The sequence below is a fragment of the Bison bison genome, unplaced genomic scaffold (genome assembly GCF_000754665.1).
Source record: "Bison bison bison isolate TAMUID 2011002044 unplaced genomic scaffold, Bison_UMD1.0 scf7180017864270, whole genome shotgun sequence".
NCBI lineage: Eukaryota > Metazoa > Chordata > Mammalia > Artiodactyla > Bovidae > Bison > Bison bison.
This window is the reverse complement of record NW_011494842.1, coordinates 6,658,033-6,680,770: the sequence shown is the minus strand read 5'-3', so window position 1 is coordinate 6,680,770 and position 22,738 is coordinate 6,658,033. Positions and strand designations below refer to the sequence as shown.

The 22,738-nt window shown below is 51.2% G+C and overlaps 1 protein-coding gene across 3 annotated transcripts in view; it reads right to left on the bottom strand.

Annotated features, from left to right (window-relative positions):
* Positions 1-752: 752 nt before the first annotated feature.
* Positions 753-22,738, bottom strand: part of PACSIN1 (protein kinase C and casein kinase substrate in neurons 1) — a 27,445-nt gene continuing 5,459 nt past the window's right edge. For 2 of the 3 annotated variants that reach the window (XM_010848630.1, XM_010848628.1), the window contains exons 2-10: positions 6,725-6,848; positions 5,639-5,795; positions 4,301-4,536; positions 3,748-3,903; positions 3,477-3,652; positions 3,019-3,139; positions 2,788-2,915; positions 1,522-1,709; positions 753-1,011 (exon numbers count right to left, since the gene is read on the bottom strand). In XM_010848630.1, coding sequence (XP_010846932.1) covers positions 902-1,011; positions 1,522-1,709; positions 2,788-2,915; positions 3,019-3,139; positions 3,477-3,652; positions 3,748-3,903; positions 4,301-4,536; positions 5,639-5,795; positions 6,725-6,832 — 1,380 coding nt within the window. In that variant the 5' untranslated portion in view covers positions 6,833-6,848 and the 3' untranslated portion in view covers positions 753-901. Of the gene's footprint in view, positions 1,012-1,521; positions 1,710-2,787; positions 2,916-3,018; positions 3,140-3,476; positions 3,653-3,747; positions 3,904-4,300; positions 4,537-5,638; positions 5,796-6,724; positions 7,069-22,738 lie in introns of those variants that run through there. The other variant, XM_010848627.1, reaches the window with a different exon arrangement.

The following is a 22,738-nucleotide window of genomic DNA, read 5'->3' as shown; positions in this document are numbered from 1 at the left end:
CAGGAAACGGGAGGAGGCTGCTACTGTTGCTGGCTTTGCCCTGGGCTTTGGGGCCCCCTCCCTGCTGCCTGAGAGCGGGATGGAGCCTCTGCTAGTGACTGGGAGGCGGTGTCTGGCTCTGGGGAAGAGACTGGGCCCAACCTGCCGACAGCTGGAAAAAAGAGCCCCAGTGGGGTCTTATCCCCTCCCCGACCCCATCCCTGTTCACCCCTCCTCCTACACCAGTGGCACTGTCCACAACTCCAGCTAACGCCTCTGCTTGTCTTGAGGAGTCTAGGGACCCCAGAAACCTCTGTCGGAGAAGAGGGGGGTGACCGTCCCTCCTCCAGCCCCACCAGTCCTCAGGGACGAGGCTAGGAGAAGGGCACTCCCCCAGGCAGAGTGGAAGACTAAAGGGGTGGCCCCCTTCTCAGGGGTCTTCAGAGGAGGCCTCTAAGAGTAGGTGGTGGGAGGGGAGCAGGGTGGGGCATGAGGCAGAGGGCAAGAAAACCAGGCCTGGAGACTAGGGGCAGGCGCTGGCAGCCGGGGGTGGGGATGAGCGTGGCGGGGAGGAAAGGCTGGGGGCACCGAGGATGGAAGGGTCCAGGAGACACCCCTTCGGGTGCAGGAGACTCTTTGGTGGGATCTGAAGAGCAGATGTGATGATGTCACTGTCGGGCTAAGTTCTAAACCCTCACCTGCCCTGGGGCCATCACCCCAAGTCCCACCACCCTGGCCTCCAGGCAGCCCTGCAAATGCTCCGTCTCTTTATATTTTTTGTTTTGTTCTGTTTTGACTTTTAAAAAAATAAAAGCTTGATCGGAAAATATGTCTGGAACTCTATGGCAGGGGGTGGGGGGGCGGAGGCGGCAGGGAGGGGGGCGGCGGGTGAGGAGCTTGGGCGTGGGGGGGGGCGGGGCCGCTAGACGGCCTCCACGTAGTTGGCGGGGTAGAGTCCCAGCTGCCCGCTGTCCAGCCGCCCGCGGCACCAACCCTGCTCATCCTCCTCGCCCAGCTTGGTGAGCTCGTCTCCTAGGGAGGGAGAGGACACGGAGGAGCTGACTGACCTGAGCCTGAGTGGGACCTCCACCCCAACCTTCCCCGGAAGCCCTCTGATTAGGCTGGGCCCACCCCAACACCCTCCTCCCCGCATTAGTGCCCGCCCCGGGGACCAGCTCCACCCACACCTCGACGTGCAGGTGCGGCCCAGCCACCAGCTAATCTGGGTCTCAGCTCCACCTGGGAGGCCCAGGCCACACCTCCAGCTTCATTTCCCCGCTCCGATCCCTCCCCCGGCCCCCCTTGCCTTCAGGCTCCCCCACAGTCGGCCTTCCGGCCCTCCCTCACCCTATTCTCAGGTCCAGATCCCACCCCTGGCACCCCCTGCCATCCTTAGAGTCCGCCCCGGCTCTCCAGCCCAGGTCTTGCCCCTGGGGCACGGGTCACCCCAGGTCTTGCCCTCAGGGCACGGGTCACCCCCAGATCTTGCCCCCCAGGGCACGGGTCACATCCCTGGTCTCGCCCACTGGCCCGCCCCCTCACCGGCCTTGAAGCTGAGCTCGTCCTGCTCTTGGCCGTCGTAGTCGTAGAGCGCCCGCACGCGCACTCCCTTGGCGTCCTCGTCGAAGGGGTTGGAGCCTCCGTTGGCCTCACTGCCCCCAAACGGGTTCCCGCTCTCATCGTCCGACCACTCGGTGGCGTAAGTCTGGCCCCTGTCGTAGCTGCTAACACTGAGGTGCAGGGACAGGACCCGGCCTGAGCGCCCCCTCCCAACCAGGGTGCTGACCCCAAATCCCACAGAAGCCGGAGCAGGCCTTGTAAGAGGGAGCCCTCACTGACGGCTCTTTAAACACACGGGAAGCAGGACTATTAGCATCACTCAGCCCTGGAGTGAGTGGGTGCTGAAGGAGACCCCAGAGAACATCTGACCCCCCATCTGAGAGGGGCAGTACAACCCAGTGACTAAGAGTGAGCATTCCAGTAGGAGGAGCATCATGTTAATTAATGTGCAACACGATAAATCAACACTGCTGTGTGTTATCTATGAACGTTAAGACAGTAAATCCTGAGCTCTCACCGCCAGGAAAACAACTCTTTCCTAATTCCTTAACCTTGAATTTATAGGAGATGATGGATGTTTTACTCAATTTATGGTGGTAATCATTCCTGTCTATAAGTCATGATGCCTGTAAGTCACATCATTATTTTGTACACCTTAAACTTAGTGCTGTATGTCAATCATATCGCATTAAAACTGGAAGAAAAAAAAAGAGATGAGCCAAGCTCATTTTTAGTCACTAAGTCATGCCCAGCTCTTTTGTGACACCATGTACTATAGCCCGTCAGCTTCCTCTGTCCAGGGGATTTCCCAGGCAAGAATACTGGACTGGGATCTTCCCAACCCAGGGATTGAACCTGAGGCTCCTGCCCTGGCAGGTGGACTCCTCACCATTGAGCCACCAGGGAAGCTATATATATAAGTGAGTGAGGATTCTGGAGCCAGACCTCTTGGACAACATATCTTGGCTCTGAGGCTTACGAAACGAGCTGTGTGACCTTGGGCAAGTCACTTACCCTCTCTGGGTATCGGTTTCTCTATCTGTAAAATGGGAATATTCAACGAGATAATTTACGGAAAACAGTTAGCACAGCACTTTGTAGGAGCTCTCACAGACTGGCTACCTCTATCTCTGAGAGGAGCACAAGGTTGTCCTGATTTAAACCATTTCTTATCTTCTAAGGTAAAACTCAGTGGCCCCAGTGTGGGGGCTCCCCAGGCCCCCAGGAGGCTCCAGAGGAGGCACTCACCTGCCACGGTCCCCAGCCTGAGACGTGGACTCCACCACGCCAGCAGCATTGGTCAGCGCTGCCCCCTCTGCCTTCTTGGGCTGTTTCTCCTTCTTGGCAGCGGTGTGAGGGAGGTCTGGGTTCCACTCCTGGAGGGCACCAGGGGAGGGGAGCAGTCAGGCTGGGGGGCTGCCCCCAGAGGCTCCTTCCAGCAGTTTGGGATCCCTCTACCCCATCCCCACACATCCTCACCTCAAACTGGGGCCAGTTCATGGGCATGCCAGGGCCACTGGTGCTGCGGAACCATCTGAGGTCGTCCTGGGCATCGGCCCCCCGGATGGCCTGCTCCAGCTCCCGGTACACTTGAACGTAGCTGTGCGTGGAGGGGACGGGCGGTTCAGGGCAAGATGCACCCAAGCTTCAGTGAGGGCCCGTCCAAAGGAGCAGGGTGCCGGCAGCCAGGAATCAGGTGGCTTTCTAAGTGCGATCTCTGAGTGGGCAGCTCCAGGCATGTCCTTCTCCATCCCCATTTTAGCCGCTTGCCCATCCATCCAAGCACCTTTCCTGAGGGCCTGGCTTGCCTCAGCGCTCACCCAGGCAACCACCGGCCCCTGCAGCCCTGCCCTCCCTTCCTGCTACTGGAATGAGGGCCCAGGAAACCCTGCTGCCCACCTCCCCCACCCCGCCCCTGCGCTGCCATCCCCAGCTACCTGCTGCTCTCAGCCAGGTTGAGATGACGTTTGATGTCCAGCAGCACCTCCTTGAGGAAGACCAGCCGCTTTTCCTCAAACTGCTGGCACTGCTCAAACACCTGCTCCATGCCCTCCATGTACTGGGGCGTGGTCTTGCCCACGTCGTCCAGCACCTTCTCATACTTCTCCTGCGTCTACGGGCACCAGGGCAAAAGGGAGTGAGACCCAGGCCTGCAGCTCCCAGCTGCCACCCACTCCAAGGGGCCCCAGACCCCAGCCCAGGCGGAACCTTCTGCACGTCCTGCTTGCACTTGTCCACTTTGTCCTGCAGCTTCTTCTGCTGCTCGGGTGTGACCGACTGCTCCGTCTTGCTGTTCATCTCCCGGGTCACGGCCAGCTTCTCCTCTTTGCAAGCCAGATGGTAGGCCTTCTTGGCTGCCTCTAGCTGTGGGGAGGGAGGCGAGGGGGCAGGGCGCCTACTCGTATGTAGGAGCCGAGATCACTGTCCACCCGTCCCTCCTGTCCGTTCCGCTGGGAGCTGCAAGCATACATTCTCAAAAGGAAGAAGCGGTGCAGGCCCCGGCTCCAGACATTCGGGGGCAGTGCCCACCCACCTGAGTACTGCCGGCCCCCACAGACACCCTCCTGTTAGGCCCTGCAGGGCCGGCCCTATCTGCGGATGCTTCCTCCTGGCAGGCAGTGCTGCTCCCTGTGGGCACAATCCCAGGGGGCAGCACACTGCCTACAGCGTCTGTAGACGCCTTTTCTTGGCTCAGTCTGCCCCCCTGAGCCCTGCCGCCTGGCCTCGCCCCTTCCGTGGCAGCCGCCCGCCCACCAGGCACCTCCTTCATCTTCTTGGCCCAGGGCTTCTGGGCCTTGCGGAAGCCGTCCTCAGCCTCCTTGGTCTCCTTGAAGCCGCCCATGATCTGCTTGTGGTAGGCGTCCTTCTGCCAGTTCTTGACCTTCTCCAGGTCCTCGTTCAGCAGGCTGTTCTTCATCTCCTGGTGCAGCTCGCTCACCTTGTCGGCCTCCGTCATTATGGCGCCCCAGGCCCGCTCCAAGCTGCCATACTGTGGGCCTGAGGAAACGGCCGGGGGGTCACCAGGTCCTTGTCACCCCCTGCCCAGAGGCCTCCTTCACGCCTCCTTTCTCTGAGGCTTTCCCCTTACTTCCCATAGCAGCAGAAACGCCCTCCTCTGCTCTCCCTATAGCTTTATCCATCCTCCAGAACAGCCCAAGAATAGCCACCGCCTCCAGGAAGCCTTCTCTGAACACTCTATCCTCACAGAGCTCTGCCAGCAGCCCTCATAATTCTTCTTATATGTAGCATCTGCCTCTGGGCCTGCTCCCTGTCGCCTCCATTAGCTTGTGAGCCCCATGGGGGACAGCCTGGACCCCATGAGTTCTCACAGGCCAGCTCCTGGTGCTCCAGGAATGTTGATGTAAATGTAAAAGTGAAGAACCAACTGGTGACGTAACAGGAAGCCACTGGAACCAGACAACCCTCAGGATCTGCACCAGGGCAAACAATAGCTATCATAAAATTTGCATATGGGTCACATTAAACGCCCTGAATTTGATAGTTGAACTATGATTACATAAACAAATGTCCTTATTCTTCAGCAATAAGGTGAAGGATTTAGGGTGAAGGGGCATGTCTCCAACTTAAATGGCTCAGAAAAGACATGCCTATAAAAGAGAGGGCGTGAGGAAACAAACCCGATAAAATATGAGCTGGTGAGTCTGGGTGAAAGGTAGGTAATTCTCTGTACTATTCTAGAAATTTTTCTCTAAGCTTAAATTATTTCAAAATAAAAGGTTTTATAAGTTCCCTGGTGACCTCGTGGTTAGGATTCCAGGCTTTCACTGCCCCCTGGACCTGGGGTTCAATCCCTGATCAAGGAACTGAGATCCTGCAAGCCCCATGGCACAACCAAAAAAAGTCTTTTTTCCCCTCTAAATTCAACCCAAAATTGCAGAAAGCGGAGTTGATCAGCGACAGGGAGGCCTGGGTAGTTTGGGAGGCGAAGAGTGCGTGTGAGGGGCGGGCGCTGGCAAAGGCCCAGTGATGAGAGGTTGCAGGAGCATCCAGGGGCGGGGTGCTCCCGGGACTGGGCAGTGGAGGGCCGGTTAGCGCCTGGGTGTGCGCCTGGGCCGGGCACGGAGGGGAGAGGCGGCACCTTTCTCGAGGAGCTGGCGCCAGCGCTTGGCCCAGTCGGTGAGCTGCTGCGCGTAGGCCTTCTCGATCTTGGCGCGCTCCTGCACGCAGCTCATCAGGTCGTTGCACAGCCGGTGCCCGTCATCAATGCGCTTCACCGTCCGCTTGTAGTTCCCCACCTGGTGGCGGAGTAGCGAGCACGACTCCCGCGGGGCCCCCAGCGCCCCCGGCCCGGCCGCCAACCGTGGCGGCCGCGTCCTGCGCAGGGGTAGGTGGGGGGGCGCCCGCCAGGCCTCCCGGGCCGCCCTGCTCTAACGCTCTGGGGGTCCGAGCCCTCACTCCCCACCGTCTGGACTCTCTCCTTCGTCCCGCTTTAAATAGAATTTCCTCGCTGTCACCAAGTGCCGAAGAATATTTATAATTTGGACTTGGACTCAGATGAATTATTCATTCTGTTCTTGCCACGCAAAATCTATTATATTTATATAGAGTCATATAAGCGTTGAGTTGAGCTGCAGCTTCTTGACATAATATTATGTTTTGTAGACATCTCATTAAACACTTATTAATTTAGGTTTGGCAGTTTGTGGCGCTTTGGTTTTGGCAGTTTGTGACGCTTTGGGTTTTGGAAGCCAATGGAAAATGTTTTTCTGGGTCTCAAATACTTTGGGAGGCTCCAGTAATGCTGGCTCGTCTCCCCTCTTGGCTGTGGGGTCCCCAGAGCTCACAACATGTTGGCAGCAGTGCCCCGCCCCCTGCCCACGGCACAGGGGGTGTGCGGGTGGGGGCCGGGGTGCAGCTGTGAAACCCCAGGAAGCTGTAAAGCGCTCACTTGCCCTTGTGAACTACTAGGAGTCTGATCCAGGGCCCCAAGGGCAGGGTCAGGAGGGCCCTGCTCCACACTGTGAATTCTACAGGGTCTCTGCAGGGGCAGCGGTGGTCTGTAGGGACCACTTCATGGCAACCACCATCTGCTGAACATGGAGGGCTCCCGAGGGGCCCCAAGGGCTTGAGGGTCAAGGGCTGAGGTTGTGGGTGGCTGGAAGCCTGGGTCTCCACGCAGCTAGGCTGTCGGGTACCCGGGACCCATGGAGCACCTAAGACTCACCTCCCAGAAGCTGTCGGTGGTCTCCTCTGGAGCTAGCGAGGCCTCGTCGTAAGAGCCAGACATAGTGCGGGGTGGTGCGGTGGACAGGTGGGTGGTGGCGTTCAGCATGCGGGCTGCTCACGCGCTAGGAGGGCAGGAGAGAGTCCCCTGGAGACAAGGGAAGCATCCTAGGTGCCCCACACCAGGCCCAGGGCCCCAACGGGCTACGGGGACTCCACAGGCATGAGCCTTGAGTTGGCTGGGAGCTTCCTGTCTACAGACTGGCTCCTCGTCCCTATGGTAACCCCAATATCCACCAGGTGGCACCCCTCATTCCCACCTCCCAGCTGGTCCCCCACGAGCCCCTCGTGCCATATCCTTCTCCTTCTCCCCTTCCCCCAAGTCCGTCCTCCAGCTCCAGTGTGGGCACCTCCTCTCAGAAGACCACCTCCTCACCAGAACCATGCTGTCCCCAAGGGTTTTGTGCTCCTGGACTCTTACAGATAAAACCTCGGGCCACATAATTGCATATTTGCTTGACATAAATCTGCGGTTTGCTTCATAGACACACACAGCCCCTCAAAGCCAGAAACCACATCTATTTTTGTGCACGTCCTGCACCCCCTCCCCAGGACTGGACACCCTGTTAGGGCCCCCTGGGGCTCAAATGAACCCCAGAAGGCTTCTCAATCTGTCCCCTTGGCATTGCCCACCTGGCACAGCTGAATCCTTGCACTGGGCTCAACAGACCCACCTCAGCTCCCCCTCCCTGCCCTGCCTCGCCATCCCCAATCAATGCAGAACCCCTGGTCTCAGCTCCTAGAATCTCTCTGAACCCCTACCCAGCACTTGGACCCAAGCCCATCACGAAGCCTGGTAGCAGGCCACCTCCCTCCTTGGGCCCAGGCTCAGCACCTCCTCAGTTCTCTGAGCTGCAGGGCTCTTGGAAATGCCCTTCTGGCTGCCCTGGTGCCCAGTCTCAAAGCCTCCATTAGCCACTTACATGTCTCCTAAGAGTCCTAGACATGTGGCTTTGGGCCCACAGGCCAGGCCACTGCAATCTGTGCAAACACTGGGGTGGCTCCGTGTGCCCTGGATCTGTCGGCAGGCATCACGGCTCTCCCATCTAGGCCGTGTATTGCCCCCGGGCCGGGCCAGGCGCTGCCCTACTCCCACCCTACCCAGCCCACACTGCTACCTCTAACAAGCATGGCTCAGTAGTCAGGAGACAGGACACAGAGAGCCAGGGGCCTGGTCTTCAAAGGGGCAGTGAGTCCAGGATGGGCCTGACCCTGAAATGGAGTAGGACCCTCTGATCCTTGACCCCCATGTCCCCAGTCTGCCTTCTGTCTATGGAAAAACTTCAGTCAACAAATCAGTTTATTCAGAGAAACGAGAAAATGCAGAAACAAAACTAAAAGTCTACAAGACTAAACAAGTCCAACAAGACTAAATAATAATCATTTAGTCTTTAAGCAAAGTCACAGTCATATAGCTCCTCCTCAAGGGCTATATATAACACTCTGAGCCATATCCTGTGAGCTGTCTTATAGACACTTACTGTAGCCATGACCTGCTGCTGCTGCTAAGTCGCTTCAATCGTGTCCAACTCTGTATGACTCCATAGACGGCAGCCCACCAAGCTCTTCTGTCCCTGGGATTCTCCAGGCAAGAATACTGGAGTGGGTTGCAATTTCTTTCTCCAATGCATGCATGCATGCTAAGTTGCTTCAGTTGTGTCCGACTCTGTGTGACCCTATGGACGGCAGCCCACCAGGCTCCTCTGTCCACAGGATCCTCTAGGCAAGAATACTGGAGTGGGTTGCCATTTCCTTCTCTAAGCCACGACCTAAGCTGCGCAATTCCAAGAGTTGGACTCAAAGAAAAGGGAATAACCTGACCCTGGAACTGAAGATTACTGCTGCTGCTGCTAAGTCGCTTCAGTCGTATCCGACTCTGTGCAACCCCATGGATGGCAGCCCACCAGGGAACTGAAAATTAGCTGTACTTAAAACAATCAAGATGACACTGATCAGACCACCACATGACCAACTTCAAGATGACTGTCAGAGCTGACTGTGTTGTTTCTGCAAGTAGCCCCCTCCTTGCACCTATAAAAGCTCTTCCCCACTGATTGTCGGGGGTGAGGAGTCAGCCTTTGGATAGAAGTCTGCCCTCCCTGCCAGTTTGCCGGCTCAGAAATACAGAAAACCTTCCTTTCCACCAGCCTTGCCTCTTTACTGTCTTTAGAGCAGCAAGCAGCCAGACCCCTACATTTGATAACAGTTTTTGGCCCCCAACGTGGGGCCGCTGCACTCTCACAGTATCTAGCTCCCTGGGGTTCTCCCATGACCACACACTGGGGTGGCTGTGAGGAACCCGCTGCTTGTGGCCAGCTGGCCCCAGGAGGTGCGTCTGGAGGGACATTCCTAGCAGCTGCCGAAACCATGTGTTTCAGGGATCTGCCCTATTTCTCCCCTGCTCAGCGCTGGCTGCCAGTGTATGTTTCTCCTGGGTGGAACGGGCATCTAGACCCGCCGACAGGCTCCAAGACTGAGAAGTCCACCAGTGTGCACCCAGGCAAACTTCTCTTTTCAGCTCCAACTGCTATTTGGACATTTTGCCAATTGGTTCTGACATGTGTCTGAGGCTGAGGACAATTTGTGCTGGGAAAGTATTTATTTGGGACTCCATGTCATCCTCTTGGAAGATTTGTGACAGTTCTGTCTTCTGGTGTGTGAGTGCATATTCCATGTGTGTGAACAGAAAAGTTTTAGCAATGAGGTTACTAAAAGAAAAACATGAAGTTTTTTTGTTCATTTTAATTTGTATTTTTAGGAAAAAGATAAATTTTTTGGCCACACCATGGCATATAGGATCCCAGTTCCCCAATGAGGAATCAAACCTGTGCCCCCTGGAGTGGAAGCACAGAGTCTCAACCACTGGACCACCAGTAAAGTCTCAGAATTGTTCAAGAGACAGGAATACCAGACTACCTTACCTGCCTCCTAGGAAACCTGTATGCAGGTCAAGAAGCAATAGTTAGAACCGGACATGGAACAACAGACTGGTTCCAATTTGGAAAAGGAGTATGTCAAGGCTGTATATTGTCACCCTGTTTATTTAATTTATATGCGGAGTACATCATGAGAAGTGCCAGGCTGCATGAAGCACAAGCTGGAATCAAGACTGCCGGGAGAAATATTAATAACCTCAGACACACAGATGACATCACCCTTATGGCAGAAAGTGAAGAACTAAAGAGCCTCTTGATGAAAGTGAAAGAGGAGAATGAAAAAGTTGGCTTAAAACTCAACATCCAGAAAATTTTATGAAGATCATGGCATCTGGTCCCATCACTTCATGGCAAACAGATGGGGAAACAATGGAAACAGTGGCAGACTTTATTTTCTTGGGCTCCAAAATCACTGCAGATGGTGACTGCAGCCATGAAATTAAAAGATGCTTACTCCTTGGAAGGAAAGTTATGACCAACCTAGATAGCATATTGAAAAGCAGAGATATTACCTTGCCAACAAAGGTCCGTCTAGTCAAGGCTATGGTTTTTCCAGTGGTCATGTATGGATGTGAGAGTTGGACTGTGAAGAAAGCTGAGTGCCGAAGAATTGATACTTTTGAACTGTGGTGTTGGAGAAGACTCTTGAGAGTCCCTTGGACTGCTAGGAGATCAAACCCATCATCCTAAAGGAAATCAGTCCTGAATGTTCATTGGAAGGACTGACGCTGAAGCTGAAACTCCAATACTTTGGCCACCTGATGCGAAGAACTGACTCCTTGGAAAAGACCCTGATACTGGGAAAGACTGAAGGCTGGAGGAGAAGGGGACGACAGAGGATGAGATGGTTGGATGGCATCATCCACTCAATGGACATGAGTTTGAGCAAGCTCTGGGAGTTGGTGATGGTCAGGAAAGCCTGGAGTGCTGCAGTCCATGGGGTCGCAAAGAGTGAGACTGAGAGTCAGACAGAGAGACTGAACTGAACTGAAAGTCTCAAAGATAATTTTTTTAAACAATATATGACAATAGTATTCTTTAGCCTCTGGAGAAAATTGGTTGAGATGAAACTCTTTTGAAATTCCAAAAGAATTTTGAAATTATTCTTGTTCTTTTTGCATATGTAGAGTAAGCTAGCTTGATAAAATACTGTTTTCAGAATTCTGACAAAATTCTGAGAGAACAAAAATACTTCTGGGAGAAAACTTGAAGTTAACTCTCATCATGTCCTTGAAATACAAACAAAGCCCACTTTGCCTGAGACTTCAGCCTTGGGTTAATTAGCAGAACTTCAAAAGATGTTGGGTTTATTAAACATGCATCTTGTACCATATTAAAGAGAAATTAGGTTATGAGAAAAATGTAAGTTGTTAGAGGTTATGGAAAATGTTCTTTTTTTTTTTTTTTTTGAACATTAAGACCATCACATTTTATTTTTTCTGCCATTGGAAAATGTTCTTAAGTTTGCCAATCAGTAAATGCTGGTATAACAGTTCAATTACTTGTTTCTTGGCTTTGTTAAGGTTTTTATAGGTTAAAAACTGAAATATGTAATGAAAGCTACTAAAAATGAAGCATTTCAGTTTGTAAAGCAAGTAGGGTATCTGTTGTCAATGAGAAAAAGCATAAAGAATGCAGATATTTTTGTTAAAGAAAAAATTATAATAGCTTTGTCCTAGAGCTAGTTGTTTCCAGATGGAGGAAAAATAAGGGATGAATCATATAGAAACAAAAAGTAATGAAAGATTTGCAGAAAAAAGTGGAGGGGGTACTTGGAGAAAAGACTTTTGTATGCTGTCAGGAGTGATTTGAGATTAGATTGGATTTAAATGAATCTTTGTTATTAATAGTAAGCTACTATAAGACTAGAATTTGGTTTTTGTTCTCCCCAAAATTTTCCTAGAATATCGAGTTCCTTTGAATAACAGACTTCAAGCTTCTTTCTCTAGCTAACTTTGAGTATTCTAAAGGTCTCCTAGACACTCAGAAGAAATAGTGAAGTAACTAGGATTTGTCATGCTTAGTTGCTCAGTCATGTTCAATTCTTTGCAACCCCATAGACTGTAGCCCACTAGGCTCCTCTGTCCATGGGATTTTTCAGACAAGAACCCAAGAATGTCCATGGGTCGCCATTTCCTCTTCCAGGGGATCTTCCTGACCCAGGGATAGAATCCACGTCTCCTGCGTCTTTTGCACTGCATGAATATTCTTTACCCGCTGAGCTGTCAGGGAAGCTCTAACTAGGATTATTTGGTTAAGTTAAATAATATGGACAACATTTAATAACTTTCAGATCATATTGCTGAACTAGGTAAGAAATTTAAAGAATTCTAATGGAAAGCTGGGATTCCCGGATGGGTCAGTGGTAAAGAATCTGCCTGCCAGTGCAGGAGACACAGGTTCAATCCCTGGGTCGGGGAGATTCCCTGGAGTAGGAAATGGCAGATCACCCCAGTATTCTTGCTGGTACAGAGACAGAGGAGCCTGGCAGGCTACAGTCTGTGGGGTTGCAGAGAGTCAGACGCTACTGAGCACACACAATGGAAAGTTATTGTTTTGTTTCAAACCATATTTTTGACCCCAATGTTCAGGATGGAAAAAATTGTCTACTGGAGTTATCATAGAGTACAATTATTTATGATGTGTATCACTGCTGGCTTTAAGTTCAAACTACCACACAATTGCACACATTTCACATGCTAGCAAAGTAATGCTCAAAATCCTTCAAGCTGGACTTCAACAGTATGTGAACCAAGAACTTCCATATGTTCAAGCTAGATTTAGAAAAGGCAGAAGAACCAGAAATCAAATTGCCAGCATCCACTGTATAATAGGAAAAGCTAGAGAATTCCATAAAAACATCTACTTCTACTTCACTGACTATGCTAAAGCCTTTGATGGTGTAGAATTGCAACAAACTGTGGAAAATTCTTAGAGATGGGAATACCAGACCACCTTACCTGCTTCCTGTGAAACCTGTATGCAGGTCAAGAAGCAACAGTTAGAAATAGACATGGAACAATGGACTAGTTCAAAATTGGGAAAGGAGTACATCAGAGCTATATATCGTCACCCTGCTTATTTAACTTATATGCAGAGTACATGATGAGAAATGCCAGATTGGATGAAGCACAAGCTGGAATCAAGATTGCTGGGAGAAATATCAATAACCTCAGATATGTGGTTATCTGACATTACCCTTTATGGCAGAAAGTGAAGGAGAACTAAAGAGCCTCTTGACGAAAGTGAAAGAGGAGAGTGAAAAAGTTGACTTAAAATTCAACATTCAAAAAACGAAGATCATGGCTTTTGATCCCATCACTTCATGGCAAACAGATGGGGAAACAATGGAAACAGTGACAGTCTTTATTTTTGGGGGTTTTAAAATCACTGCAGATGGTGACTGCAGCCATTAAATTAAAAGACACTTGTCCCTTGGAAGAAAAGCCATCACAAACCTAGACAGTGTATTAAAAAGCAGAGATATCACTTTGCCTACGAAGGTCCATCTAATCAAAGCTATGATTTCTTCCAGTAGTCATGTACAGATGTGAGAGTTGGACAATAAAAAAGACTGAGTGCCAAAGAATTGATGCCTTCAAACAGTGGTGCAGAAGACTCTTGAGAGTCCCTTGGACAGCAAGGAGATCAAACCAGTCAATCCTAAAAGATATCAATCCTGAATATCTACTGGAAGGGCTGATATTGAAGCTGAAGCTTTAGTACTTTGGCCACCTGATGTGAAGAGCCGACTCATTGGAAAAGACCCTGATGCTAGGAAAGATTGAAGGCAGGAGAAGGAGATGACAGAGGATGAGATGGTTGGGTGGCATTACCGACTCAATGGACATGAGTTTGAGCAAACTCCGGGAGATGGTGACTGACGGAGGCCTGGCATGTTGCAGTTCATGGGGTTGCAAAGAGTCAGAGATGACTGAGTGACTGAACAACAACAACAAAAAGCCTATGTTCAATGCTTGTGTTACAACTGAGTGTCAGTGCTAAAATGTATAGCCTATCAAATGTTTCCCCGTCAGCACGCCTCTGTTCTTGTTTGGTGGATCTGATTAGTTTTCCCCCATCATGGATAACTAGGCCAACATATAAACAAAAAGTAGGCCTAGCCCCGAGGGACCTGGAAGGACCCAGGGCAGGCAACTGAGCCACATCTGGCAATGCTGGAAAAATGTATTGATTATCAATGCTTTCTATGGAAAGATTTGTAATTAAAGGGGGAAACATTCACTGTATATCTTGTAAACAAACACTGTATATATGTTTGATATACAAACAAACATTGTATATCTGCTTTAACCATTAAGGGGAAAACAACACATTCAGAGAATAATACAAAGATGCATTTTGATTATCATCCTCATTGTAATACGTCTACTGATTTTCAAACGTTTGTCCAGGTATTATGACAAAATAATCAAAGAGAGAGGTAATGTTTTCACAGTACAAACTGTGGATGCTAAGTCTGGAAGCTGAGATTATTTTCAACTTTGTGTCCATTCCCAAAATTATGGAGGATGATGCCCCATTTTGGGCTTCCCTGGTGGCTCAGATGGTAAAGAATCTGCCTGCAATGCAGGAGACCCTGGGTCAAGAAGATCCTCTGGAGAAGGAAATGGCTACCCACTCCAGTATTCTTGCCTGGAGAATCCCACGGACAGAGGAGCCTGGTGGCTACAGTCCATGGGATCGCAGAGCCGGACATGATGCAGCGACTAATACTTTCACTTTCACACCCGCCCCACTTCAGTAGAAAGTCTCCATAGCAGTTGTCAGCCCATTCCCTCAAAGCTCTGAGGAAACTGCAACAGAAATGGAGCTAAAACAGACTTCCTTTGCCAGAGCTGTGATTAACCTCTTTGTCCAAAAATTTATTCTCTTCCTTTTTCTGTACCTGTCCCTCCTCAAGACTGAGGAGTATCAAGGAGAAGGGGGTGCTTAAATGGAGCAGAACCCTATGGTCTTTGTCCCCCATGTCCTCAGCCTGCTTTTTGTCTTCGGAAAAACTTTAACCAATGAGTAAATTTAATCAGAGAAATGAGAAAATGCAGAAACAAAGGAAAACAGTCAACAAGTTCAACAAGACTAAATAATAATGGTCAATTCATTAAACATAGTCAAGGACCATTAGTTCCTCCTCAAGGACTATAGATAATATTCTGAGCCATATCCTGTGAGCTGTCTTATAGACACTTAAAGATAAAGCCCCCACCAGGTGGAAGAAGTTAACTACAGGATGACCGACTGTAGCCATGTTATAAGCTGCCAGTTTCAAGAGCTGGCCTCAACGAGAGGGGAGCAAACTGACCCTGAAGCTAAAGATGAACTGTACTTAAAACAATCAAGATGCTCTATGTCAAAAAACAAACAACCCAATTAAAATATGGGCAGAAGATTAAAACATATATTTCTCCAAAGAAGACATACAGATGGCCAAAAAGAACACAAAAAGATGCTCTACATCACTAATTATCAGAAAAGCAAACCAAAACCACAATAAGGTATCATCTCACACTGGTCAGAATGGACATCATTAAAAAGTACAAACAATAAATGCTGGAGAGGGTGTGGATGGAGACAAGGGAACCCTCCTACACTGCTGGTGGGAATTGGTATAACCACTCTAGAGTATAGTATGGAGGGTCCTTAAAAAAGCTAAAAACAGAACTACCATATGGCCCAGCAATCCCACTCCTGGGCATATATCCAAAGAAGACCGTACTTCAAACACATCATGCACCCCAATGTTCATTGCAGCACTACCCACAATAGTCAGGACATGTGAGCAAACTAAAATGTCCATCAACAGGTGAGCAGATAAAGAAGGTGTGGTATACATATACGATGGAATACTACCCAGCCGTAAAAAGAACGAGATAATGCCATTTGCAGCAACATGGATAGATCCAGAGATTGTCTCGCTATGTAAGTCAGAGAAAGAAAAATACGTAACTCATATGTGGGACCTAGTTTTTTAAAAATTATACAAATGAACTTATTTATAAAACAAAAGCATACTCACAGAGTTCTAAAATGAACTGAAGGTTACCGAAGGGGAAACATGAGAGGGAAGGATAAATTGGGAGCTTGCGGTTACCATACACACGCTACTATGTATAAAATAGATAACCAGGTTCTGGCAGTCCAGTGCTTAAGAGCCCACTTGCCAACGCAGGGGACACGGACTGGAACCCTGGTCCGGGAAGACTCCACACGCCGTGTAGCACAGACTCCACACGTCTGTGCACCATGGCTGTGGAGCCCGTGTGCCCTAGAGCCTGAACGCCGCCGGCAGAACAGTGCCCGCTTGCCACGCTGGAGAAAAGCCTGCCTGCAGCAATGAAGACCCCGCACAGCCAACAAGTAAAACAGAATCAAATTTTAAAAAATAAAATAAAAATACATAGTTTATTTTTAAAAAAATAACAAGGACCTACCATGGAGCATAGGAAACTATACTCAATATTGTGTAATATGAGTGAAGAATCTGAAAAAGAATAAATATATGTACAACTGGATCACTGTGTTGCACACCTAAAACGCACAGCACAACAGTAAATCAATTGCACTCCAACAGAATATAAAAAAACAAGATGACGCTGATTAGACCACCAGTTTCAGGATGACCATGAGAGCTGACCCCACTGCTTCTGCATGTAGTCCCTCCCTCCGTCTATAAAAGCTCTTGCCCCCCGATTGTCAGTGGCGGGGAGTTGGCCTATGGACAAGCGTCTGCCCTCCTACCGAGGTTGCCAGCCTCCAAAATAAAGCCAACTTTCCGCCAACCTTGCCTCTTTAGTGGCTTTAGAGTGGCAAGCAGCCGGACCCCCACTTTCAGTAACAACCCTATTAGCAGCTGTGAACCTCGAGCAGGGCACACCTCGGACACTCTGAGCCTTGGCCAGTGAGGACTGCGGGGGCAGGCTAGTCTCTACAGGCTTCAGCGCAGGGTGGCCCTCCCCTTCCGGGGCCTCAGCCTCCCCATATGTCCAGAGCCTGGTGCTCTTTTCCCAGTAACCACCCAGTATTGCCTCCCTACTCTTCGCAGGCACTAAATATATCTTGTTCCTTTCACCTTGGCAAAGCCTCAGACACACTTTCCCACACTCATGCACAGCAGCGGTGGGTGGGCGGGAAGGCAGCTGAATTCATCAAGGGACAAAGAAATGAGTCTGAATTTTTTTCTTCTTAATTTGGCACTTTTCACTTAGAAAGCAGTACTCGCTTCATAAAGAACATTTTGAATTTAGGTTTGGAGCAGTAAAGGGCAGGCATGTTTAATGAAAGACCCTCAACCGGGGCAGGTAAATAAGTATCCTGAGGTCAGAGCCCACCTAGAACCCTTGGAGTCACTGAGCTCTGCTCTTTGGGATCCCAGCGCGTACAACTGTCAGCAGCTGGAGGTGGGGGCAGGGACGGGGTCGGGGGTAGGGACATCCGTCCTAGGAGCGGTTGGACCTACCCCTGGTGGTGGGGAAGGGACTCAATACAACCTTGTTGGAGAGAAATGCACCCTAGGCATCTACTTTCCAGCTAGCTAGGTGAACTGAAGCCGCCCAATTTGTTTACTGCAGCACTGCTTATAAGAACCGAAGGCTGGAAACAACCCAAATGCCTGGCCACAGGGGACCGGTTAAGTAAATTACAATGCAGGCCTGCGACAGAATGCTCTGGTCTTGAATGGAAAGAACCCTCCAAGCCATGTCACTAAAGCAAAACGAGCCAGGTTTGGCACTGTGTGCCTGGATGCTTCCATTTTTATGGGGGGAAATATAGGAGCAGAGCGTATTTTTGGAAAACTGAGTAATGGTGGTTGCCTTCGGGGAACTGGGTGGCTGGGGGATGGGAGCAGGCATTTTCACCATGGGTCTTCTTGTGCCTTTTAGGTTTTGCCTTGCATAAACTGCATATTCTTTTTAAAAAGCCTCCAGCCTTGCAAGGGAGGTACAGACATGGAGAAGAGACTTGTGGACACCGGAGGGGAAGGAGAGGGTAGCATGGAAACATATACACTACAAATGTGAAACAGATAGCCAGTGGGAATATGCTGTATGACACAGGGAGCTCTGTGACAACCTAGGGGGCGGGATGGGGTGGGAGGGAGGTTCAGGAGGAAGGGGACATATATATACACCTATGACTAATTCATGTTGATGTATGGCAGAAACCAACACAATATTGTAAAGCAATTATCCTACAATTAAAAAAAAAAAGCCTCCAGGATCCAGGTGTTAGAGGAGAGCTGAGTAAGCTGGGAGCCAGGACGATGGTGTCCTTGAAGTGTGGAGGGAGGGGACAGCAGTCAAGACTTGGCAAGTCAGGCTAGGAGGGAATGCATGAGAGCAGAGGCCACTCTCCCCCTGTCCAATCCAGGGCGGGTGGAGCTGGCTGTGGTCCCACCCTGGGTACAGGCAGGGTCTCCTGGCTCCTGGCTGATGTAGAATGTGCAGTGGAAATAGTTCTAGCCTTGGGGTCCCTGCTCTGCCACCAAGTTGCTGTGTGATGCCAGGCAATTCACATGGCCTTGCTGGGCCTTGCTGGCAAATGGGAACGATGCAACCAGACTCAAGGATTAGATGAGACAGAGGAGAGGGTCCAGCCCAGTATAACCCCGGGGCGGACCTGCAGAGGCGGCCCAGGAGGCCAGGCAGGCAGCATCAGGACAGGGAAGTGGGAGGAGGCGTGGGAGCCCCCAGCACTGCGTGGCCAGACACACCACCCCAACTCGCCCCTGCTTCCTCCAAATCGGCCTCATACCCTCACCCAGGGTGCAGGCGGGCAGCCTCACTCTGGCAAACGCCGGGGCCTCCCTGAACGGTGGTCAGGGGCTGCCACCATGGAGCGCGGCATCTCTCAGGTCAAGAAGCCCTTGTGGCCAGAATCCGCTGCTCCCAGTGGGTGAGCCCCATCCGCGCTCAGGGCTCCTCAGCCCATCATACGGGCACAGCGCCCATCTGACCTTTCTCACTGTGGCTGTAGAGCTGTGAGGCCCAGAAAGCCCTTTATCCCTAATGACAACACTTGGCATTTGTGGAGCAGACTTGGGGCCAAGGCCTGTTTGCACGTCTGGACGGCTCTAACCCCCACCGCAGTCCTGGAAGGCGGGGGTTGTCGTCACCCCCATGGTGCACACGAGCGCCCAGGGGCTGAGATCTGACTCCAGGAGCCTGCCAGCTCTCACTACTGACTTGTCACCTCTGTTGCTAGAATGGGAGTGGGGGTCCCTTTTCAGGGTGGGCCCTCTCTGTCTGCAATGCAGGAGACCCAGGTTTGATCCCTGGGTCGAGAAGATCCCCTGGAGAAGGGAATGACAAACCACTCCAGGATTCTTGCCTGGAGAATCCCATGGACAGAGGAACCTGGCAGGCCGTGATCCATGGGGTCACAAAGAGTCGGACTCGACTGAGCGGCGTGTCTAACACCAACACTAACCTCTCTGTGGAGCCAGGGAAGGTGCCAGGCCTTTTCCACCCACAAGGATGGTGCAGCCCTTGGCACAGGTGCGGCATCAGGCTGAGGGGCTCTGGCCCCAGCTTGACTGCTGACCAGTGAGGTCTCAGCCAGGTTGCGCCACGGGGATCCCAGTTTTCGAACTCATATGATGAGAAAACAATACTTGAGTCTTCAAAGATCAAATGATAAAAGGGCAGTAAGCTTTTTGAAAACCACAGACCCCTGTGAAAATCTGAACTTTCAATGCTGCCCTTGACCTCACCTTTAGAGAGAAAGGAGCCCCAGGGCGAAAGGTGTCCCCCCTCAGGCCCCAAGCCCACCGCTAGCTGCCTTTAAAAGACCTTGAGGGCAGAGGCTGTGGTCATGTTCCCTGAACCCCTGACTTGGAGAAGGGATAGAAGAGTTAGACATGAGCCTCGGGGGTGGAGTGGGGAGGGCAGGCCTGGTGTGGACGGCTCGGTGTGGACTTGAACGGCTTTAGCCACTAATAACCACAGCCCTTGGAGTCATCCAGCTCCGCTTTCTCCTCCCACCCTCTACCCGGCCCAGCAGCAGGTCCTGAGCTTTACTCTCAGCCACCCTGGTCCCAGCGCCTCCACCTGCCTACAGTAGCCTCTTCACTGGTCCTCCTGCCTCTGACCCTGCTTGTCTCCCCCCAACCCTGGTCTGTTCCCCAGGCATCAGACAGAAGGAAATCGGTAAAAGCTAAATCTGATTCTTCCAGTGCACTACTCACGTTCTTCCCAGGGCTCCCCACTTCCGCTGAGGAGTCTAGTTCCTTGCCAGGAGGCCCTGTGTGACCTGCTGGCCCTCCCCTCGCCCCTCTGGCCTCACCTCCTACCATTCTTTATCTCCTCCAGCTCTACTGACTTCCTTGCTGTTCTAACCCCAGGGCCTTTGCACCTGCTAGGAATGGTTCCCCACCCCCACCCCCAGATTTCCAGTTCTGCTCGAATGTCCTGACCTCCCCCCATTTCAACTCTAAACTCTTTTTCCACCCCGGCTCTCCTCTTTGCTCCCTTTCCTCCTCACTTTTGCAGTCTGCATAACACTTGTTACCATGCGACAGCCTCTCATCACAGTAGTCATCGTGCTTACTGTCTTCCTCTCCCACTTAGAACATTAACTCTGTAAGCCTAGCGATTTTGTCCGACTCTCTGCTATATTTTATCAACATCCAGGGCAGTGCCTGGCACACAGTAAGTGCACAATACTTATTTACTGAATGAATGAAAAAAATGTCACCCTTTTGCAACATTTGTTCAGTAAATAGCAGAAACACTGAATTCTGTACTCAAGCATCAAACAGTCACCTGCACACAGCCGATGTCCAATAAATGATGAAGACGCAACCAGGAGCCGGCATCCTCCCACAAGAGCGGAGGTCCCAGATCCCTCCCGTCCTCTGTCTCTGGCCCCCTTCCTCTCCTTCTGGTCAACCCTCCGGGTCCAGTTCCACGGTCTCTCCCTCCTTGATTCCCCGTGATGATTCTTCCCTTTGGGTGGTGCCCTCCCTCCTTCGGGGTCCGAAGTACAGTCAGAATAGGTGTCAATATTCTCAGCCGGTCACCCCCCGCTTCACTCTTCCTTCATATCAACCACAACCATTTTTGAGTGCCTACTGTGTGCCAATCTCTTCATACACTCTATTTCTAATCCTTGTAACAACCCATTAAATATATAAATGAATCATAACAACCCCAAAATGTATACAATAGAATATTACTCAGCTACAGAAAAGGATGCATTTGAGTCAGTTCTAAGGAGGCAGACGAAACTGGAGCCTATTATACAAAGTGAAGTTAAGTCAGAAAGAGAAACACCAATACAGTATATTAACACACATATATGGAATTTAGAAAGACGGTAACGATGACCCCATATGCAAGACAGCAAAAGAGACACCGTTTTAAAGAACAGACTTTTAGAGGATGTGGGAGAAGGCAAAGGTGGGACGATATGAGAGAACAGCACCGAAACATGTCTATTACCATATGTAAAGCAGATGATCAGTGCAAGTTCCATGCACGAAGCAGGGCACTCAAAGCTGGTGCTCTGGGACAACCCAGAGGGATGGGGTGGACAGGGAGGCGGGAGGGGGTTCAGGATGGGGAACACCTGTACACCCGTGGCTGATTCATGTCGATGGATGGCAAAACCACCTCAATACTGTAAAGTAATTAGCCTCCAATTAAAATAAATTTTTTAAATTAAAAAAAACACATTGAAATAGGTGGTGACTTCTCTGCCTTCTCTGAGACATGGGTAATAATTTTAATACGGGAGTGGGTAGCCTTTCCCTTCTCCAGGGGATCTTCGCCACCCAGGGACAAAACCCAAGTCTCCCACATCGCAGGCGGATTCTTTACCCTCTGAGCCACAGGGAAGCATCTCCCCGGATGCCTTCTCCTCTCCGTCTCACCTCTATGGACTAATAATAATGCAAACATGTCCAAGGTCACACAGCAGGGAGAAGGCAGGGTCAGATGCAGGCCCAGGGGTGAGTCCCTCCCCTGCCCCTCCCTGCCCTGGTGCCCGGTCCAGAGTCATTCCACGGGTGTCACCCCAGCACTCCTGGCCTAAGGGACCAGCTCAGCTCAAACCTGGGCGGGGCCCCGCGAAGCCAGAGCTACATGCCCTCACCCAGGGTGGGCCTCAGCTTCCACAAACGTTCCCACAGTTCCTCAACCCTCAGGTCACCCAGACATGGACGAGTTCACTGTGCCTGGCCTGGGGCCACACAAGGACCCTCACCAGGCCCTGCTGGGGCTTCCAAGGCAGCAGGAAGGGTCCAGGTCAGCTGGAACATGCTCCCCTTCCGGCCCTCCCTGTGACACCACCCCCAAGCTGACTCCGGGTTCTGTTCGCACCTTCCCTGCTGCCTGGGGTGCACGCCGTCCTCCTTCCCACAATCGTCTCTCCCCAAAACTGTCCGGCTTGCCTTGAGGCCCACCTCATCCCACACCCTGGTGCGGCTCCTCGACAACGCCAGCCATCAACCATGCCTCGCTGTCTCAGGAGGCAGCTTGCTCTCCCCCAGGTCAGCACCAAGAGCAGGTTGGTTACAGGCCCTGCCTCGGGGCCGGACAGGGCGAGCGGGTTCAAATCCCAGCTTTGCCACTTTACGGATGGTGTGACTTTGGCAAATGGCTTAAACGCTTTGTGCCTCAGTTTCCTCATCTGCAAAATGGAGGTGATGCTACCCCCAACCCCATGGAGTTGGTGTGAGTTCAGCGTTATTACTGTGGGTATTATTACCCATACTTCCCAGAGCGTCAGAGTTTTTAAAACAGGAGGCTGTCTGGGTAATCTCCCTGGTGTTAGTCCCTCAGTCGTGTCTGAGTCTTTGCGACCCCATGGACTGTAGCCCGCCAGGCTCCTCTGTCCGTGGGGATTTTCCAGGCCAGAATACAGGAGTGGGTAGCCTTTCCCTTCTCCAGGGGATCTTCGCCACCCAGGGACAAAACCCAAGTCTCCCACATCGCAGGCGGATTCTTTACCCTCTAAGCCACAGGGAAGCATCTCCCCAGATGCCTTCTCCTCTCCATCTC